Source organism: Mizuhopecten yessoensis, unplaced genomic scaffold (assembly GCF_002113885.1).
Source record: "Mizuhopecten yessoensis strain PY_sf001 unplaced genomic scaffold, ASM211388v2 scaffold5789, whole genome shotgun sequence".
Classification (NCBI taxonomy): domain Eukaryota; kingdom Metazoa; phylum Mollusca; class Bivalvia; order Pectinida; family Pectinidae; genus Mizuhopecten; species Mizuhopecten yessoensis.
In genome coordinates this window covers 25,440-46,969 of record NW_018406224.1, presented here as the reverse complement: position 1 = coordinate 46,969, position 21,530 = coordinate 25,440, and the positions used below count along the sequence as shown (strand labels likewise).

Genomic DNA, 21,530 nt, shown 5'->3' with positions numbered 1-21,530 from the left:
TGGTCAAAAATTCCTGTCAATTTATATTTCAAGTCTGGCATTCCATTGTTGTTTTTATAACTTTGTCACCCTTCATGATTACATAGTTTGATACTCCCTATGAACAATTCATGTCGAGAAATTGACGAGAGACACTGTTTTCTTGGCGTTTTTAATCAGTAAAGGAGAAATCCTTAATTGTACAGCCGTACGTTTAAGCGACAGCTGTCGGTAAATTTCTAGCTAACTAAAATGTCTATCCAGTCGAGAAAAAAAGGTAACTTCCCGCTTTATCTGCCTAGCCTCTCTGATTACAAATATCTGCATCTATTCTGAATCAAAAACATCGTTTTAAATGAGTGAACTATTTTACTTTTTAACAAATTGATATCATACTTTCTGCTGTTTGAAATTCTCCCTGCGGCACAATCTCAGTGTGTGCATGCTCTTATTGAACCTGTTCTGTTCTATCTGATAAGAGGTATATCTTATGATACGTGTAATTCTTACTCGCAATGTATTTTATAAATTCAAGAATGTGGTATGTGTGAACTCAGACTCATAACTGACGCCGTGTTGTCGGTCAACAGCGTTGTGCTGTACCTGTTTACTTCTCATTTAAAGGCCCGGATATTGTGCTATTTCGGTCGTAGCTATTTTTATCGTCAGCTTTCCCAAAAGATGAAACTGACCACACTGGACATTGGCTTCAGGTCATGTCATTATCAACTACGTAAACTTTTGTTACGAGATATATATATTCAGTATCGACTTGATTTTCAGGTTATCAAAAGAAATAACTTCACTAAATTGTCCCTTTAGCTAATAAGTATATATTCACAAATGATTTTATCAATTTGCATGTTTTGGATACGACTTCCTCTGATAAGAAATGACGATGAAATGACCTTCAATGTCACTGTAAATTGTAATGATATCAACACAAATAACTCAAGTACAAACCAATAGCTTACTGAATTTTTATTGGAGTATTGTTCATATCAGAACATTGCGTTCAATATCCATTTATCTACATTTAACATACTACAAACAAATGATCTAAATTCTACATGATGTGATGAACTGAACTCAATCAAGGACTAGAAAAATAAATAAATAGTAAAACATAGAAAGTGGAAAGATAGTCAGAAGAGAAAAGAGAAGGCATTTCTGTGCAGAGTAGATGTTCAGTAATAGAATCTACAAGACATAAAGCTAACCCAAATATTGCAAAAAAGTAAAAATAAGAATGTCTGAAATCTCCTCCTTAAACTAAATGTATAATATTTGCTGGTAATGTTAAAACCAACTTTTGTATTTCTTATACTTATACATGAAGAAAGCAACTTATCTAAGGTGAGCAATGCTTAAAAGAAGTTTCTATAAATACAATCTTTAAATCAGATGATCAATGATTTTTCTTTTTCTCATTTTGAAATATATCAGGATGATCAACAGTTTTTAGCTAATTAGATCAGAAAATATTCACATGGAGTGGAAATTTCTCAGAAGTTCTTACTTTCTACTTTAATTCATTTTTCGTAGGAAAGGAGGTGGAAGAATCCAGAAATCTTGTAATATTAACAAGAGTACATGAACACTGGATGTAAACCAACAAACATGATACACTTGTGATAAACCTGTCCAGTGATAAACCTGTCCAGTGGTTAACCTGTCCACTGATAAACCTGATCAATGTTATTACACATAGCACTCAATACCTTATATGTACAGCAATTCATTCTCAACTCTCACTCACCCGAGAAAATCAAGTTATCCCAACCTGTTTGACAAACATTATTACTAAACAATGTACTACCCAAATCTTCCCTCAAAACTTGTTTAAATTTTTTTAAAAAGTGACAAAATTAAAAAACATAGCCCAAAACATTTAATAAACTAAGTATAAAAACCAAGTTTAAAATCATTATGTTTAATATCATGATTTGGTTTTGCCTTCGATCCATGATTTCTCTTATTTATTTGATTATAATATTTTGCTAAATGGTTTTTACATAAATAAATGTATCATTAGCTTTCATATAAGAAGTTGTAAATATAACTTTATCTTTGGATTTCAATTATTCAATTATAAAACTCTGTTGATAAAATCTGTTGAAAAAAGGATAACTTAAAACATAAATATAAATCTCAGGATTTTTCTTTTATTCCTAATCCATACTAAAATACTAGTAAACTGTACTAAAATACAAGTAAACTGTATGATATACGATTACAGATATCTTTACAAATAAACATCAATACATTCTGTACTGAGAAATCATTTACATATTTACATAAATGATACAAGTTTTAAATACAATTTGTACATACATATTTACAAATTAAGAAATAAAAGTGCCCATGCCTGAAAACCTTAATTAATAGCACTGTTTTCAGACAAAAGTCAAGCAAACAAAAACAAATCTTCTACCTCAGACAGAGCTGACCATACATCTATAATTTCCAGAGTTTGAAATTTATGTTTAAAAATTGTATCTGTTGATAAAAGACTTTTTTAGAACACCAAATCATGTGCTTACTTCAGATGCCTTAGAATACTGGGTTAGAAAAGCTGCCTTAGAGTACTGGGTTAGAAAAGCTGCCTTAAGTACTGGGTAAATTAAAGCTCTAGTTGTATAACAGGATTGGAACACCAACCCCCAGGGATACTAACAATTGTCAATATGAGTATTACAGGAATTTGTACATAAAAAGCAAAATGAACAGAAGCGGGTACGAAATATTCTGAATGACACCAACCCTCTGTTTGGAGTGTAACTACTATAAAACAGAGTTGTAGGTAATGCCAGTGTCAACATAGTCTTTAAGGTTCCTGTTTAAAGTGTAGTCTGTACACTTATATGAGGGAGTGTCTATTACATTTCTGTTACAAGTGTCAATTTCACAGATTTTTGCCAGAAATGAATCACTCAAAAAGCTGACACAACAACTGTTTTCACAAAAGCACAGAACAGCACACTACGTGAGGAAGCATCTATTGATTTTGTCCATTTCACAAGATGGTGACGGAGGAAGATCCGGAGCAGTCACTGTGCGAGCTGTAGTGGTCCAGGGATCCACGCACATCAAAGACGCGCTGCTCCAGAAGACTCTTCCAGGCGTACTTCTGCTCGGCATCTGGTGCTCTGAACAACATCTTGTCGACCTGGTCGTGACGGTTTCGGCTAGATCCCTTGATGGCGGTGGCAAGGTGGAGGACCAATTCAGTGGCTGTAAAACAAAAACCAAATCAATTAAATAAACATTTTTAACAATAGAAGCTTTGGTTTAATATCTATTTCAGATCCAGGATATCAAGTTATCAGTTTCGACTTTATTTAAATGAGATTTCCTTCACATTAAAACATGATATACTAATGTAACATTTTGTAATATCAATTTCTTAAACATTTTTCATTTCAAAACAAAATCCTTCAATTGCTATTTTTCAGTTCTCATTTGAAAGCGAAGGAAAAGCTTTTCATTTTGCAAGTATAACTATGAGATGATTCCCAATGTTTCCTCTAACTGTACTGTTATCAATCCTGTCAAATGTATTGATTTCTTTAATGGAAACTATTGACTTTTTTTATCTGTACTTACTGTGTTTCCTGTGACCTTCTACTCCAGCGACGTTTCGGAGATATGTAGGGTTCCAACAAACTCTGAGGCGGTTGTCACGGTCTCTCTCAGTCTCAAGGAGCATGTCGGTGAACAGCATCACGTAAACCTGGAAACAAACAAGTATAATGTTATAATTTTATATATCTACATGGACCACATTAAGTAACACAGTATTGATGCTTTTAGGTTTATTATTTGTTTAATATAACATAAATGTGAAAGTATTTTTAAGATATATGTCAATTTCAAAATCATGTGGAAGCAAAATATACCATTTCACTTAAAATAAGTAGACATTACATAAAAATTTGCTTTTTGTTCGTCAGTATTCTCTTCTAATATTTTGTTTCCATCATTTCTTATCTTACCTTGACCCACTGCTTCCCCTCCCATCGGAATAGATCCCCAGCGAAGATGAGGTGTCGATCATCCTGCACAAGCTGGAAAGGCTGGACATTGGATGCAAACACAAGGTTGTCCTGGATACGAGCCACCTGGGAATCGACGGATCGCACTGTTGCCATGGACGCGGAGGTGATGATGTTCGGGCGCTTGGCTCTGCTGGAGGACCTGCCCGATGATGTGGACCCACCGTCACTGCCACTGCTGGAGGCGGAGGAGGCGGAGGATGAGTAGGACAGACGCTGGCCTCCCTGTTGCGAGCTGGATGAAGAAGTCAAAGAGGTCAGGCTCTGGACGCGGGCAACACAGCTGTAGTTGGTGATGTTGGTGGTGCATTCCTGTAACCCTAGAAACAAAAATAAGGTTTAGAAAATGTACATATAGCCAAAAAACTGTTGTATCATTGATATGAAAATTTTAACATGTATTTACTTTCAACGTTATAATTGTTAAACTGTTAATCTTAAGTACGTTGAATATTGACACAATTAACTCACAACATACCGGACACCGACTACTGAACCTACACCGACTACTGAACCTACACCGACTACTGAACCTACACCGACTACTGAACCTACACCGACTACTGAACCGACACCGACTACTGAACCGACACCGACTACTGAATCTGAATCAAAGTGAAAATTACTCCTTAGATGTAAATATAAAAAGTCTCACAATTACCAAATTAACAAGAACATCCAAATGTGTAAATTTATATTCAGTGACCTGGAACTCCCTATAGATGTGTGAACTTACATTCAGTGACCTGCTTGAGCTCCTTGTAGTCGTGGTGGTCAGCAGGTGTGTTGATGAAGATCTCACGCAGAACTTGGTACAGGTCGTTGATATGCTGTAGAAAAAATAAACATTATACATTAAAACATCTATCAGACATACAAAACCATACAATCCGATTCTTCTTACATTGATACTTAACCAGAGACGGGAAATATTTCTTACTCATGATAAAATGAAAGAATTATGTTAAGCATGGGTGGTTTATGTTGAGTTCAGCATTGAATTGTATGTTTCAATGACATTCGATTTCTAAATGTGTATACAAGGGAAGATGATAATGTTTTTGGGGGGGTTTTGTACTCCTCCAACATATCCTAATCTATTTTGTTATCTTGTGCCGTTAACTTACCTGGACTGGTCTGCAGATGAAGGCACTAATAGAAGGTTGTCTGGAGTCTTGGATGGGGTCCTACAAATACAACAAACATTAAATTAGGAACACTGGCAAAAGATTTATTTTTTTCAAATTCCAAAAGCACATTGCATAAATTTGCAAAAGGTTTTAGGTTTATTTATGAGGTTTTGCATAAACATATGAATTTATCTGTTTAGAACAAATGATTTCTTTTAAAATTTAACTTGAAATTTATATTTGAAATTTGTTTATCTATAGCTGAATTTAAACACAATATCAACCTACCTTGAGAAACTTCATGAAGTCAGTGTTCCTCCTGAGGTCTGAAAGGACGTTGTTGGCCTCATCTAGTCCCTTGGCATACAGATCATAGGCTTGGCACAGCATATGCATCTGAATTATGTAAAAACATTCATTAGTTTCATAATAGAGATGCTTGTGAAGAATATTTGGTTTAACATTTTTTGATGAGACATTGTGCAAGAAATTGTATGCATTACCTCCCCTTAGATCATTATAATCCGCAATAAGCAAACCAATTTATTTTGTAGGTAATCTTTCATTATCTATTAAATTATCACATTTGTCAAATGAATCTGAGAAATGATAACCCTATTCGATTTCAGTTCTTATTATCCACTTATAGACCATTCAAATCTGTAAGATTTAAAGAGACCTAATTTTATAACCACTGCCTTACCTTGGACTGGTAGATCATTCCCACGAAGTGCATGAAGTTCTGGCCATCAGCACTGCTCATGGAGCCGTCAGTGTCCGAGGAGAGCATGGAGGGACGGTTGTCGTTGATCTGCTTGACCTGGTACTCGGAAATTGTCACTACCTGTCAATCCAAACAAAATTCAGTTAGTTTATATAAAACCAATGATTTTCTCATTTAAGTGAGCAAACACCAGCCCACATAACAAATAAGGTATTTGCAATAGAAACATTTTTGAAAAGTTAGAGAAAAGTTGCATATGTCTAAGACTTTGTTCAAAATTGTAAATAAAAATTAACTTGGTAATTTTTGGAAAACAGAATGACAGTTTAGCGAATAAATTTTAAGTTGTGAATAGATGATACTCCAATCTTAGTTTAGCTTGCTTTCTTACCTTCTCAATGTTCTGGAAGAGAGCTGTGTGCTGTTTCTTGCTGAGGATGCAGTGGCGAAGTGGTCGGGAGAAGCGCTGCATGCCAGCATGCATGAAGTCGATGAAGTCAAGCTCCAGGGTCAAGAGTCGGTGCATGGCCTCCTGCTTTCGTCGCTCAGCAGTCAGGACAGTCTGAATGAAGAAGGGAAAACATGAAACTTGGAATCTATAACTGGTCGGTAACTTTATATATTCTGATGGTTAAATGAAACTTTAGATATACTGATTGTCCAGTGCTTTTTTGTTCTAAGATTGAAAATATTTGCTCAGACATAAACAAAAAAAATTGCTATCAAGAACCAAGAAATATAAACTTTGTCTATGAAAACTGCAAATCAAGTAAATTGCCATGTTTTTGTTTGTGATGTATAATCATATCAAACAAATCTCATTGTATCACATACTTAAGACGATCTATACATTTTACTCCTTATTTATTGCCATGTTTTTGTTTGTGATGTATAATCATATCAAACAAATCTCATTGTATCACATACTTTAGACGATCTATACATTTTACTCGTTATTTGTTGGTAAGCTTACATATCTTAAGGATGACTTACCTGGTGGCCGTTACAGAACAGTGGGAGAGGGGTACTGGTGATGAGGTTGCTGGGAAGCATAAGCAGGTTCTCGTCGACAGAAATCTCGTTCTCCTTGTACTCCTCGTAGGAATCTGCCTCTGATGACTCTCTGGGGTCCAGGCCGGCACGGATGTCGTGTTGCTCAAAGGTCCCAGCAGGGGTCTGTTTCCATGGTGACTTGTCAAGGGTCTCGATGGAGATCTGACGGGGGCGCTGAATGTCAAGAACTATGGAGTTGCCTGCATGCCTGTAGAAAATAAAAAGAACACTTTAGTTAAGATTTCAAACAATGTGGAAAACTAATTTGAACAAATATTGATTGAAAATTTCTGATGAAAATAATTGCGCTTTCTTTCCAAAATATTTTTCATTATATTTTTCCAAATAGGTTTCTGATAATGAGCCAAAAAATTATTGATTTATTAAAACATTAAATAACAAAGTTCAGTATAACTTTAATGTAGGTAAAAATTTACCTTCTGTTTGATTAAAAAGGTATTCTTTATACAAAACATTTGTCTGTTAGTGTTTGCTAGACTTACTTGACAAGCTTGGCAACGCTCACGGCCTGTGATCGGGACACATTCTGGCTGTTGACACGGACAACACAGTCACCAGGCTGGAGTCCTGCGCTCTCGGCAGGGGAAGCTAAGACAACAAGAAAACATGTTTTAAAAGGATGTTATAAACTTAGGGAAACTGAATTTCCTCAGAATACATAAGTTTCACTTATAAATTAAACAGAATTAATTGATTTATCTACACATTCTGAATGGGTATAAAGATTTCTATATCTAAGCTTCTTAAGATAACTGTTTCTCAGCTAAAGAATATTTCAGAAATGTGTTTACTAAACATTTGATGGAATGTTTTCAATTTCTTTTGAAAATTTCAGTTCATGACTTAATATAAAATATTTTACCATGTCAGAACCATCTTGTAATGAATAAGGATCTATAGGTGTATATTGATGTTAAATCTGTTTTACACTTACCTCTATCAACGCGGCCAACCTTGACAGGACAGGATTCGATCACGGAGAAGCCAAAGCCGTGCTTGCCTCGGTGAACGGTTACCTATAAAAATAATGAAAGATGGTTACAACAAAGTTATTTCCCTTCTACAAATCCAAACTTAATATAATTGGAAAATATATTGTTTTCATCTTACAATTATACTCAACTACTTACCAAGTCAGATTATTTTCTCATCAAAGATTTGTTATTAACATCAAATCTTTTAATTTCTATATTACTTTATTTCTATTTTAGCTGTTGCTACTTACGCTGACGGAATCCATTCCCCATACATCTTTGTTGACCTGTGGAATGTTCTCTGGGTCTGAAAGGAAAAAGATTTATTAAATAAAACGATAGATACATGAATGAGAAATATATTGATGCTTTGATGATACAGAATACATAAATGCTAATATTCTTACATACAGTAAGATTCTAAAAAGCACTTTAGACTCTAGTACTCTGCAGTAACATTTATACATAGAGAAGGGCTCTTGTTCAACTGTATTAAACAACAATTGTGGCCATTTTCAACTCTCAGTCAAATCATTAAGGACCGAAAAAATATCATTATTTACCGACTCCAATTATATTCAAGTTTTGTTGATTAATAGAGTGATGTAACTCTTTTCAGTGTTTTTGGTTTGGGTGACTTACTTCGTAGCTTGAGTTCTGGTTTCTGTTTGTGGGACACCTGTAGATGCTTCTTACGTCCAATCTCCTCAGTCAGAAGGTAGTACCACCCCCCAACATCCTACACAAGGAAAATCACAGGGTTATAGTCTCATTAACATTCTACACAAGGGAAATTACAGGGTTACTGGAAATAGTCTCGTTAACATTCAAATAAGGAAAATTACACGTTAGCTATATATAATTACTGTGTGGATTAAAATCTTAATATGTCTAAAGCTATATCATCTACATGGTACAAATCATTGTTGACAATGTGAGAAGTAGAAAACATTGACAGCAAGTCTAAATTAGTATAATTAATCAGATCTTGGCAATATATGTTGATTTAAATTGAATGCTGTTTCTTACCTTCCTGGGGTTCAGCAGATGACAGATACCAAACGACATACAGCCCAAAAATTCTGTCACACTACAAGATAATCAAATTAACAACATTACTAAGCAATTCTATAACTTCAGTCTAAGTGTTTCTGCGATACATGTAACAACATGGTATGCTAATCTGACTTCACGTTTGAATACATCACAAGTTAAACTTGTACAATTACAATTTAAAATAAAAATGTTTAGATAGAAAAATGTTAAGAAAAACAAGTAGATTAAAATACAAACTTGTTCTTGTGGTTTAAAACCTATTTTTGTAAGTAATTGAGTCTACTTCCATGTCCCTTGACTATCCCGGTAAGAATGCCCAGCCCCTTTGATGTTGTGTTTTATCACAACATTACCCCATTTAACAACCAGGGTACAATGCTACCTGATCCCTAACATCACACACCCCACCTTTTACCTGAACTCCCTAGCCAGGTAAAACCTAATTAGCTAATTGTGTTAGCAGCACAGGGTGTGCTCCACCTTGATTTTTGAGATCACATAAAGTAAGCTGCATGGGACCAGGCCACCAGTTCAAAGCTGATTAAATTAACATACTGATTATGAAAAGTGTTGAGAACCCCGGTTGACTTCAGTTTGACATACTTTTAGTTGAGTACTGGTATAATTAGCAGACATGGTTCAATTGATAAGGTGTCGTAGAAGTCTGACTCGGCTAGATGGAGACATACGGTAACCATTATCTAAACACTGCTTTAGTAAGGTGCCATGGGACTGTTCATAACTTTAACCAATAATGTATCTAATTAACCTCTCCACTTTTCCCTTTATCACACAATAATTCCATGTTAAGTAGAAATTCTAATAAACCTGCAGCCTGACAGAACATCTGCTGTTTGTGGTGCCCGTGATTTATTGGGAAAGTGAAATTAAGTCTCTGAGACAAACGTTCCTTTATACCTAACATGGCTTCTCTTCCTGAGGCAATATTATACACACTTTTAATAGCTGAACCAGAGTCTGTCTATCTCAGATTTATTTTCAAATGATAAAAGCATGAACTTGTAATTATGGAATTTTTCAAAGAAAATTAATGATTATGTTTCACAATATTAAGTGCCCCAACCAAAATCTGTAAACTTCCATTAACAGTCCTAACATTTGTAGTAAGGCAAAAAAAATCGGCATTGGAATGGTCCAAAGAAGTATTCAGTCTGTGAACTCAAATCAGCAATATTTGAGGATACTTCTTTATTTTTTGTGGGAGTAAATTATTTACTTAACAAAGAATGAAGTCTTGAAACAGAAACAGCCATTTCAGAGACTAGGTGTTTCAGTTGTACATAGAAGGGAGGAAGATTTATTTTCAAAAAGATATTTTTAGAAAAAAAATCCCTCTGTATGTTGGTGTGCTAAATCAGTTAATCTTTCAAATTTTCTGAGCATCAAAGGGTTCTATATCCAAAGAGATGGTCACCTGGTCTCGCACCTTCAGGTGTGTGAGGGAGATTTAATCTGAGGTATAATCTGGTTGAATTAGACTTTTCCTGCAGAGTAAACTACTGAGGCTAATAATGGGAGGTGACAATACACCACTGTTCCCCGACATTAAATGGCCGAGTCATCACTGTACCTCTGAGCGACAATGCTCCTATTATCACCATTCCCCACTTCTTATCACTTTAGACAGATCCAGACAAATTCAGACACATTATTCAAACCGCACACTAACTCATCGTCTGTTTTGACACATCTTATTGTATTATATCAGGCTTTTCATACAAAATTACTCAATATTACAAATGTGCATAAAGGGAAGGAACACAAACTGTCGGGCCATAACATATTGTACAAAATTTATCAGATTTCCAGAAGAATTCCTACACATGACTTTAGTTTGATCACCTGTCCTAGATCCTACAGAAACCTACACAATAATTTCAATACATGACTTTGGTGTACCGCAATACATAATGAAGCAGTAACAGCTGCTCAGGTTCCCATGGAAACCAAACAAATATATTTAACAAACAATATATCGGAAAATACATGTTTACCTTGAACCAATAAACTTATGATCACCTGCAGATGTTTTGATCCATATCAAATTTTGAAAATTTTAACAGTTTTAAAAAAAGCTTAAATTCTGTACTAGCTGACTGCATCCAAATACACCTCCCCTATCATCACAGCTTTCTTTCATACTTGAAATTCATATCAAATATAAATAATTACTGTTCAGATGAATATCGTACAACGACTCTCTTAAGCCGTCAAACCTCATTTCAATTCCTACAAAACTTGTACTTAAATGTTGGAAGTAGATCAATGAACAGAATAATTTAAGTGTATGCTGTTTCATTTAAAATATAAAATCAAACTCTATGTTTATCTACTATTAAATCAGTTATACCTGAACAATTTGCACCTGCCCACACTGAAACTCTAGATTCCATTTTTAAAGATTCAAATATTTTCATGACATCTTTCTTTTCCATACATTTAGCAATTACTAAAACTCTCAAATGACCACTTTTAGCATTAGAACCAGTGAATACCAAGGGGAGACCATTCTATTTGAGTCGTAGCAGTTTTTTAATGTCCTACAAAATTCCTTGTGTCATGGCTAATTAAGATGCCATGAAGTGAATAACCTTTTTTTCCATTTCTAGAGGTAATTGTCACAGAATTTTATAAAAAAAACACCGATACATTTAAATAAAAAGTACATGTTTTCCTACCTTGTGCCTTGGTCCCTGTGCCAGACAGATACCATCAGACGTTTGTTGTAATCTTCCTCAGTCAGCTCGCTGTAACAAAGACAAACACATTGTCAAACAAGGGGAAAAAATCATGGACATGAAATCAATTAAAAAATGTAATGCTCTCAGAGCAGAAAGTAATGGTGTGGAACATTTGATCATATCAAAACATTCATATATAGCTTGAAGCCTAACATCCTTTTTGTGTGTAACAACCTTTCTGAAATCCTTGTAAAACAGCGGAATATATGTTAATTATTTAACTGTTTGAAAATAGTTGAGATATTCCAATGGACTAAAAAATCTTACAAATTCTCTTTAACTTTCCTCTTTTTTTTTGTGTGTTTGTGAATAATTTATCGTCTTTCTTAACCCAAAACATTTATAAATCTCTTTCAAATACTACACATCAATCATTTAAAGCAAAAGGTATTGCATGAATTTATTTTAACTGAAATTTTATTACAAATGAGGAAATAATGGTTTAAACGTCCCTTTATACTAATATCATAAGATAAGAGAATCATGTAGTGTTGGAAATATGTAGCAAGCATATGTTTAATCTTTGTTTTAGACATTCATTTCATGATAAGAATAATGAAAAACAACACCCATTATGTAGTTATTTAACTTTCAATAACACACTTTTTTAATTGTATGACTGACTTTATATTATAGTATATTTTCAAGCATCATTATAAACAGTTTTCTACTAAAATTTGTATACCATATGAAAGATTGATATATTGAACGGTGAACTTATTAACAAATATATTTGAAATAATTAAAACAAATAAGTATGTCATACAGTACCAAAGTATCAGTTACTCCACAGGTAGCTAACATATGACACAGGTAAAATTATCAATAAACTGAACAGTATCTAATTAGTGTCAATTATCAATTTGTCTGTACAGGTAGCTGAACAGTGACACAGGTAAATCTCCTACCTGGTACACAGGTAACTAATTAGTGTACTACAGTGACTATGCCAGATAGTCTGAGGAAACAATGGCTTACACCCACACTAATTAGCCTGACAGCACAGGTAGCAGTGTCACCTGTTATCTTGACCTGCTACCTGTAACTGATATCTACTTGTGTCAGCTTCTGCAGCTAAATTGATACACAGGTAACTAAACATGAAATTGGAGGTGGACAGATTTCCAATTGGTACTAATTGTATCACACTTGATGATACCTCTGACATCAATCAAATCTGACAGGCAGAGAGATTGTACAGATAGCAAACTATTCATTTTTTTCTTCAAGCATGTTCCAGTTCAAAAATCAATAATTAACTATGACATAACAGTAACACATTTTAACACATAAATAACAATTTTTCTTTACAGTTTAAATTAAGTCAAACAATCCCACAAACTTAATGACATTTTATAGTAAAAATAGTCAAATATTTGGAGTCCCATCATACTATTTTATCAATTTGATAATTTTTGAGTGGCCTAACATTAAAATTTCCATGTTTTATTTTCATTAACATCCTTTTACAAGTAAGTTACTTTTTTTTAAATGTTGGCAAATTTGTATGCAATGGTGATTAATCAAACATAAAACACTGAGTTGTTTCCCATGAAATCAGTAACATATAATGTGTAGGATTAGGATAATCCCCAGGTGAAAAAGATGTGATTTAACCAATAAAGCCATGAAATAGACACCAGGTAAGCTTCATGGGAAAAATGCACCATGTATAATCTTGAGATGTTTTGAAATTGTCAGAGAAAAAAAATATAAGTAAAAAGGTAACACAATTTACCAAAAACTCATTCAGTTTGATTTAATTTTCAATAAAGTGAAATATTTTATTCCATGAGTATGAGTCATAAAACCAATTTGAAATTATTTTGCTTGCATTTAAAAGCTACTTTAATTCATTCCTTCTAATTTTTAATCTGTTATTTTCTCTGTGAAGTCTATACCTGTTTGACAGGTATTGTTTGTTCATTAGTCAGGTGTATTTATTCACACCTGTTTGATATACACCACCTTACACTACTGACACCTTTACATAACCTAATATTACACCTAGTTATACAGGTATTAACACTGTTTGTCAACAATCCATTATTTTGTCACTAATATTAAGTTAATTCCTTCGATGATAAATATATTTCCTACAAAGGATATGTGAAGTCAGGTTTCATCAAACCTTATCAAATAAAGAAAGCCACAGGAATACCACGGAATGTCTTAAAGTTGTAAAACGGATAAAAGTTCCTACTACATCAAATTTAATTTTGTAAAAATTCTAAGTGTGCAAAAAATGCTTAAAAATACTTTGGTATTTGAATTGAAAACCCTGGAAAAGAAAATATTGTTAATTTGAGTAAGTAAACATTTACTTACAAGGAGAACTTCTCGTCGTAGAGCGGGTTGTTCGAGTCAATCACAGTCTCAGTCTTGCAGCGGGACTTCTTCGTGTCATCCGGAATCAAAGACATCTGGAAAATTAAAAAATAAGAATTTAATTGATATATTTATTAAGAACATTTCAGCATTTTTAACTTTTCGAAATTTAAAAGCAACTAGATACATAACATAAAAATTGAATTTTGATGAGAAAAAATTACAACTTGTTTTAATAAGGAAAATGAAACAGAGTAGAAATACAATCCTTGATTAAACAATTTATAATTTATATACTTTTTAGCAGTAAAACGTACCTTGATGTAGGAGTTACAGAGGGGTTTCCACTTGGACTGCAGATGACGAGCCTGCACAACTGCAAAAACAATAACTCAGTTTTAAACTCATTGGTAAAATTCAGAAAGCATTTTCAGATAAATAAAATATAATATTTGTTTTTTCTTAACAATAAGTAAGTACTGACTGTAACCAATAAAACATATGAAACAAAGAAATTATTTTAACTTCTATGGGAATTTATCAGCTTTGTAAGTATTTTCTTTCTCAGTAAAACTTACCATGAACAGTCAAAAGGCCAAAGTTCATGTAGGCAGAAATCTTCAGCTGTCCTGTAATCATAAAAATAATATTAAAATACAATCAATATCATTTAAAACTTAGTCATCAATTTTCAGTTTTGCATCTACATGTCTTCAATAATTTTAAGAATAATGTTAAGGAGAGGATAGCATGTCTGAAATAATAGGGGACTTTAGGAACTTGATCCTGGTAATTCTAAACAGCTGAAATAGATCATAAAGGATAAGACAAGTCTGTAAGTAACAAAAAAACATAAAACTAGGAATAAAACTATACTTCATTGTGCAAATCATAAAATATAACAAAACTTTTTTCCTGAAAAACAGAGGGAAAAAATAATTAATAATCCTAATTAATTACCTCGAGCAAACATGCCACGCTTGGGAGGTCCCAGACCCAAGGCTGCAGTGCCCAGCATAATGACCATGGTGATACACTTATGATAATTCCAGGAAATAAGTCAGGACACACTGAATGTTACTGCACAATAACTGATGATGAACTACTAACTTCACTTATATAGACAATAGTGAGTACATCCAATTTATCCAGAGCCCACAAAAGTCTGCTGCACCACAAGTTCCTATCCCTATCTGTCACATAAGGTTTATTGAGATGAAATGAGGGGTGTAAGTTATACAGGTGTAAAAATATGGCTTAGGGACAGTCCTACTCTAATTTGGAGTAGAGGTCAAGGAGGTCTCTGATTGGTCAGAATTCCAGGTGTGTACATGCTAGGTACATACAAGCTACCCTGGGAAGGGATAAGTGTATAGGTATGTGCAGCCAGGTGTGAATTTTACAGGTAGTGTGTAATGATAGGTAAGCTACACCTGTTCTAAACAATAGGTATATGTTCTACTGAGCAGCTCAATATAACCAAATAAACATTCTAGGAAAAACACATACATTTTAAGTTATTGCTTAAGATAACAAGAAGTTGAGTATTAACAGGTTCTTTTGAGAGTTAATGGGTTTGTTTATAGAACTGATACAAAATATCTTTAAGGTCAAACTGGGGTGATAAAATCCCAGACTTTTAGCATTAATATAATTTTTAATCTTTCTGACCCCCAAATGTCTGATTTCACCTGAGTATTTTCTCACCTGTATCCTACCTGTGCATATTCTATGAAAAGATGTCAGATTCATGACACTTCACAAAATAAATATTGCCGAGTTTTATTATCAGAATTTGTTTATCCATTGGATATTGCTATCCTGGTCATGTGCCAACAGCCTGTATAGGGCATTAGGGAGATAGGTCCTGATAAAACCTCTACCCTGGGCAGAGACGTATAAATACATTATTATACGTCTCTGCCCTGGGTGATACTCTAAATGCAGTGTAATCTGCTAGTTTCACTAACTTCCACTTTCTTCTTTCAAACTTCATTTATTTTTTAATAAGAAACAACACAGCAATCATTTCACATAGTAATTGTGTGCAAGTCATTGGAAATCTTTTCATGTTTCAACATCTGTAATTGTATAACATAAAATTTTAGATTTATTTTTTAACAGAAGCTGTAATATATTAATATTGTCTCGGTTAAACGGTGTGTAATGATTATCAACCTGAAGCTTGCTATCTTCAAACTTTTGAAGTTAACAATTTATGGCTTTAAACATTTATTCCTAGATTAAGTCCCCACCACTGTCCTAACACCTCTTATAGACATAGTGACCTCATAACCAAATGTCTTTATATAACTACACTTTAATGCTCGAATGATCTAACCAAAATAATTAAATGTTATCATATTCCTAGATTTTCCAAGAGACAAGATAGGTTGTGAATTTGAAACAATCTTGGATCATATTTTTTAAAATTAATACCGCAGAAAAAAACCAAAATAACAATGATGCCAAAATCAGCAGATCATTTGTATATATATTATTTAATGTTATTTTACTAAACTGTGCTTTTTCTCCTTTGTAGCATTGCTTACCTCAGTCACCCAAACTAGGCCTCATCAATTGTTGGTTTCAATTTGTTGTTTGTTAACAAAGATTTTTTTTAATTTGATTTTTCCCCCTATAAAAGTTTAACTGAATATGGCAGGTGTATACTTTTGTAAAATGTATGAATTCCCCTTGTTTGCCCCATGCTCTACCTGGATTCCGATACAGCAGGTGTGTGGAACAATGCTTTATGCGTATGACAGGGCACGTGGATATTGGATAAATAGGGAGCCTATTGACAGATTTGAAACTTGTCAACTGTGTGCCAGGAGAGACAACGGAGGCTAAAATCAAACACTCCAGATGAGATATACTTGAAAAGAAGATTAATAATCACTCTGGTCCCCTAGAGTACACATTTAAAAAGTGAGCAGTTACCCATTATCAAATCCTTTATCAAATCTAACTTGGTGTAAAATAGGTTGCTGAAGGGTATAGAGTTGAGAATAAGGATACATCACGCGTCAATGTTTAGGATACCACGCGCCTAACGTCTATCGGTTAACTTCGACATGAGGTCGCTCACACTTATACAGAGTATAACATGTCTTTGTTTGAGGTTATAGCAAGGTATTTATGAGTAACCATTGAATGTCAAGGTAGTATAACAAGTGTAAAAGTAAAAGTACACACAAAATTGGAGAAGTAGTGTTGGAATGAATTGGAAACATTTTAAACTTTAGAAATTATTTCAAACAAATCTTATGTAAGTGATTACACAACTATTGGAGACCTACATTTCTTATTTGGTATGTATACATCAGATTGTTAAATGATGAACAGGTTTTTTATTTACACAATAAATGTAAGAATAAAAAGTGATGGAGTTATTTTGAGTGCCACACATTAAATTGTAATTGACACACATAATAAAGAAACATTCATATTAATTGTAAAGTTAAATCATCTGCACTGCTGTCCATCGTCCCTGTGTTGGTACCCCTGGGTTGGTACCCCCAACCCCCATCCCACCTATGCCCATCCCTCGTCTCTGTGTACATGTTAGAACCCCTGGGTTGGTACAATCATACCCTTAAACCAACTTGCCCCCAACTCAAACGTTAATCCCCCCTCCTTTTGTTGGAACCCCTGGGTTGCCCCCCCCAAGTCCCCACCTTTTACATCCCACCTCGGGTCACAGTTAAGTGTGACCTTACATAAATCCTCTAATACTGACAGACAACCACCTGACTACAATGACATCACAATTTGACCACCCTGGGGTCAGAGCAGTGACTCTGTCCATAACACCACACATACCTACACATCACGGCCATTGATAGCTCTCAAAATGTTCATTTGAAAGACCATCACCCCATAAAAACCACATTGCCCTAAATTTCATTTTGTTATGAAGACCCTAAAATGGTACTTATATGGCGTTTTATGGTGGTGTAAACATGGCTAGGCACTGCCTGCTGGTCCTAATTGAGGTCCAATAGCCTCTCTTTGTTCATCACATAAGGGGCACCTGCTATGTCTATCAACTACAACTCTATGAGGGGTCTGGTGCTGGCCCCAACAGCTTCAGATTGGATATCAGTCAGAAGTCAGACAAAAATAACACGAAATTGACAAATAATGAGAGTCATTCATTAGACAGTTGTTCTCTTCAGGTGTTGATTTCAAATTACCCATTGTGTTTTGAGGTCACCTTTCAGAAGTGTCCCGCTCTATACAACAGTAATCATATTGTGTAGTCTAAAAACATTTTTCCTCACAAAAAGTTATCATCCCATCACGATTCCTATTGATGTTGAGGATACATCTGTCTTTAAAAACAAAATATAAAGACCAGTCTGCACAGAAACATGTCAAATTGCAGGAGCTTTAAAATATTAATGAGAAAATGAGATAGTGTTGGTCAAGTGACACAAAAAACTATGGATCACAGTTAGTGGCAGTGCTCTCTGCTGATAGCCAATAGGTTCTCCAATTAGTGAACAAAGAGAATCAGCCATTTCTTAATGCCATATTATCTACAACTGTGATTCTGAAGGTTCAACAAGTATTGTGATGCAATGATTAAGATACAAATTCTGTTACATTTTATTTCTGAATCTATGATACCCAAAGACTTTACGTATGTACAAATGGGAGCTCCTAGCCAGGGACAGACTAATTTACCGATGTTGGCTACCACAGCTAACAACATTGCAAGGCCACAAATCCTCCTGGGAATTTTACCTTACCTAAATCAAATCAGTTTCTGACAAAGTTTAATTTGATTAGCAGACTTAATTAAAACAAGCACCTGTTGCTGACTTCCTTAAACATAAATTAGGTTGGAATTTATTTAACATACCCATCTGATTACTGTCAAACTCTGTCCAATTAAATTGGGTGGAGAACAATTTACTGATATTGGTATTGTGAACCTGTATCTCAACCTTATCTGTGGCCCTTCATTATACTCCCAGTACAAATCACTTCTAACAAATTGCATTTGAAAACAATTTAATGATAAACTGAAATATCCCTGTCCCCCCCTCCCCCCAGCTAGCTTATCCATTTTTACAAATTAAATTTGAAAAACAATTAAGTGATAAGTGCACTCAGCCGTCCCTCTATATTAGATGCAATTAGGTGGAGTATTTCCTTGGTATACCACTGAGAATTCTCACTGGGACCGAGTGTCACCCAGCACCCCTCCCACCAATCAGGGATCAGATTCAGTGGCTGGGAGCTCAAGATGCAGGGAACCTTCCACTCAATCTGGTCTTAATAAATATAAATGTTCTGGAACAAATTACACACAGACATTTCTGCACTAATGGTGTGCATTTTTAACATTTCTGTCATGAATAATTTTTCAATGTTCTGTGACACTGTGAAGATTTCAACAAGGTTTTATTCACAGTTGTGGTCAAATAAGTAAAATGGTTAACACTTTTCAAGTTGTAGTGACAAACTAATTAATGATGATGATTAGATCTGATCCAGCCAACATTCTCGCAGTGATAGAGTTCTGACACCTCGCCCTCCTTACTAGATTCCCATCAGCAACTTGACATGTTCACCTAAGTGTATACTATTTTTTAATTCTTTAAACTCAAAAGAGAAAGGTTCATTAAATATCTTGAAATTTGAAACTGGCAAGACACTGACAACAAGATTTATTGCTGGATTGTAAAGGTTCAAGCCTCCTGTGGTGGCATTCAACCATGTACATTGTAATACAGATGTGACTGTCAGTCAGTAGGAAGCCAGGCAAGTGTAGTGACAAACATGAATATGGATCATATACCATAAATAGATGATGATATTTAAAGATAATAATTACTAATATGTAAGTTGCCAATGATGAGCTGCTGAGTAAATAATGGCCTATTTGTCTATTGGCGGTGTGAGGACTCTGACATAACCCATTAGTGCTCGATCAGATTAGACATAGGTCATGAAGATGTGCTCAAATAGACATTTACTGGGGAAGGCTCATTGTGGAAAATTGACTGACAACAATTAGGACATTGTACATTGGCTGTCCTGGTCATCTACGGTTACATCACTGGTCAGATCTTTTCAGAGCTGACCACAGGCTTGGTCAAAATTGGAGTGTTCTGTCATTTAATAGTGACTAGTTTGACCAGAACTAATCAGGGGCTGGCCAGAATGACCTTGACAAAACCTTGTGGCCTATCAGAACTTATCTGAGTATCTAAATGAGGTTTTCTAGTACCAAACTGTGTTAATCCTGGCAGTAAAACTCTAACTTCTGACATCCTTGGTGTTGTTATCTTTTAATAAGTACCTGCTCAAACACCAACCTGTCATTTAGCTGCACTAAGGGCAGTTAGGGTAATTGTCGGGCAGTAAAACCATTACCTAATTGGCCTTGTTTCCTGGCAAAAACCTGAACTAATCAGCAAAAATCTTCAATTCAAATATTTAAACAGCTGATAATGTATCCAAACTTACCATCAAACATAGGAAAATGTTGTTGTTTTACACCAATAACTTGTTTGAATATTACATCAATCTTATTAAGAAATGTCAATTAGTTTAGTTTTTCACCAGAAAACAAGGCACTTATACACTCTATACAGTTTTGATAGTGTCCTCAGTAATGTTATAAAGTTTGTACTGACCTTCACTTTGTAGAACCTTGAGTGGTTTGGACTTGGGGCCAGGTTTTACTACTGGAGTACTGGTTGGGTAGGAATCATCAGGTTGGAGGGAGGAACTTCTCTCTTCTGTACTCCCTGTCACCTTCAGACGCTTACATGGGCTGATGATCTGGGCAATGCTTTCGATCTCCTCATAAACATGTATACTCTCCATTGCGGGCTGGTTTGGGTGCATGGCATTCATCGGCAACCGTTCTGAAAATATACATACAAACCAATTAACTAAGATAAATACATTTTTGGTAGAAGAGTTGATTTTTTTGTGGGTTGTGTGCAGTATTGATGATCTTTTGATATTCAAAACAATAAGAAGCTGTCCTTGAAATGTCTATGTTCATAGTTCAAATAATCTCATTTGATGTCATTACAATTGGAGGGAATGTACAAGGTAGCCGAAAGTGGGAATAAAATTAACATGTTCTGTCCACTACCATAGAGAAAACGAAGTATTACTGCTCCACATAATTGATGCATTAAGTCCAGAAAATGATCATTCAAAAAACTATCAATAAATCCAAACACAGTACACTCTAGCAGCATGGGGGCATGTAGTGTATTTCAAACCAAGCCTTCTGTCAAAGGTCGGACGGGACATTTGAACCGTGAAGGATACATGGCGTAAAATGGTCAAAGGTTGAAAGTAACTTCCGTTGACCACATGACAAATCACGCTGTTATTTAGAGTACAAATGACCAGTGGTCTAACCCCAATTTCTAATGTTTGGTTAACAAACATGAACACGAGACCTGTCGTAA

At 34.7% G+C, this 21,530-nt stretch overlaps 1 protein-coding gene and 1 long non-coding RNA gene across 6 annotated transcripts in view; both read right to left on the bottom strand.

The window, feature by feature from the left end:
- Positions 1–945: 945 nt before the first annotated feature.
- Positions 946–2,063, bottom strand: LOC110451063. Its single transcript, XR_002463032.1, has 2 exons — positions 1,668–2,063; positions 946–1,635 (listed from the first exon to the last, which is right to left on the bottom strand). It is a non-coding gene; the product is annotated as an uncharacterized LOC110451063 (long non-coding RNA).
- A 51-nt stretch (positions 2,064–2,114) lies between these two features.
- Positions 2,115–21,530, bottom strand: part of LOC110451061 — a 35,078-nt gene continuing 15,662 nt past the window's right edge. For 4 of the 5 annotated variants that reach the window (XM_021498908.1, XM_021498910.1, XM_021498907.1 and 1 more), the window contains exons 2-20: positions 20,736–20,969; positions 14,661–14,711; positions 14,400–14,458; positions 14,083–14,177; positions 11,692–11,760; positions 8,966–9,026; positions 8,579–8,675; positions 8,188–8,243; positions 7,897–7,978; positions 7,445–7,550; positions 6,882–7,149; positions 6,280–6,450; positions 5,868–6,008; positions 5,453–5,560; positions 5,162–5,221; positions 4,771–4,864; positions 3,975–4,354; positions 3,586–3,712; positions 2,115–3,213 (exon numbers count right to left, since the gene is read on the bottom strand). In XM_021498908.1, the coding sequence (XP_021354583.1) occupies positions 2,996–3,213; positions 3,586–3,712; positions 3,975–4,354; positions 4,771–4,864; positions 5,162–5,221; positions 5,453–5,560; positions 5,868–6,008; positions 6,280–6,450; positions 6,882–7,149; positions 7,445–7,550; positions 7,897–7,978; positions 8,188–8,243; positions 8,579–8,675; positions 8,966–9,026; positions 11,692–11,760; positions 14,083–14,177; positions 14,400–14,458; positions 14,661–14,711; positions 20,736–20,958 (2,466 nt within the window). In that variant the 5' untranslated portion in view covers positions 20,959–20,969 and the 3' untranslated portion in view covers positions 2,115–2,995. Of the gene's footprint in view, positions 3,214–3,585; positions 3,713–3,974; positions 4,355–4,770; positions 4,865–5,161; positions 5,222–5,452; positions 5,561–5,867; positions 6,009–6,279; positions 6,451–6,881; positions 7,150–7,444; positions 7,551–7,896; positions 7,979–8,187; positions 8,244–8,578; positions 8,676–8,965; positions 9,027–11,691; positions 11,761–14,082; positions 14,178–14,399; positions 14,459–14,660; positions 14,712–15,042; positions 15,281–20,735; positions 20,970–21,530 lie in introns of those variants that run through there. The other variant, XM_021498911.1, reaches the window with a different exon arrangement.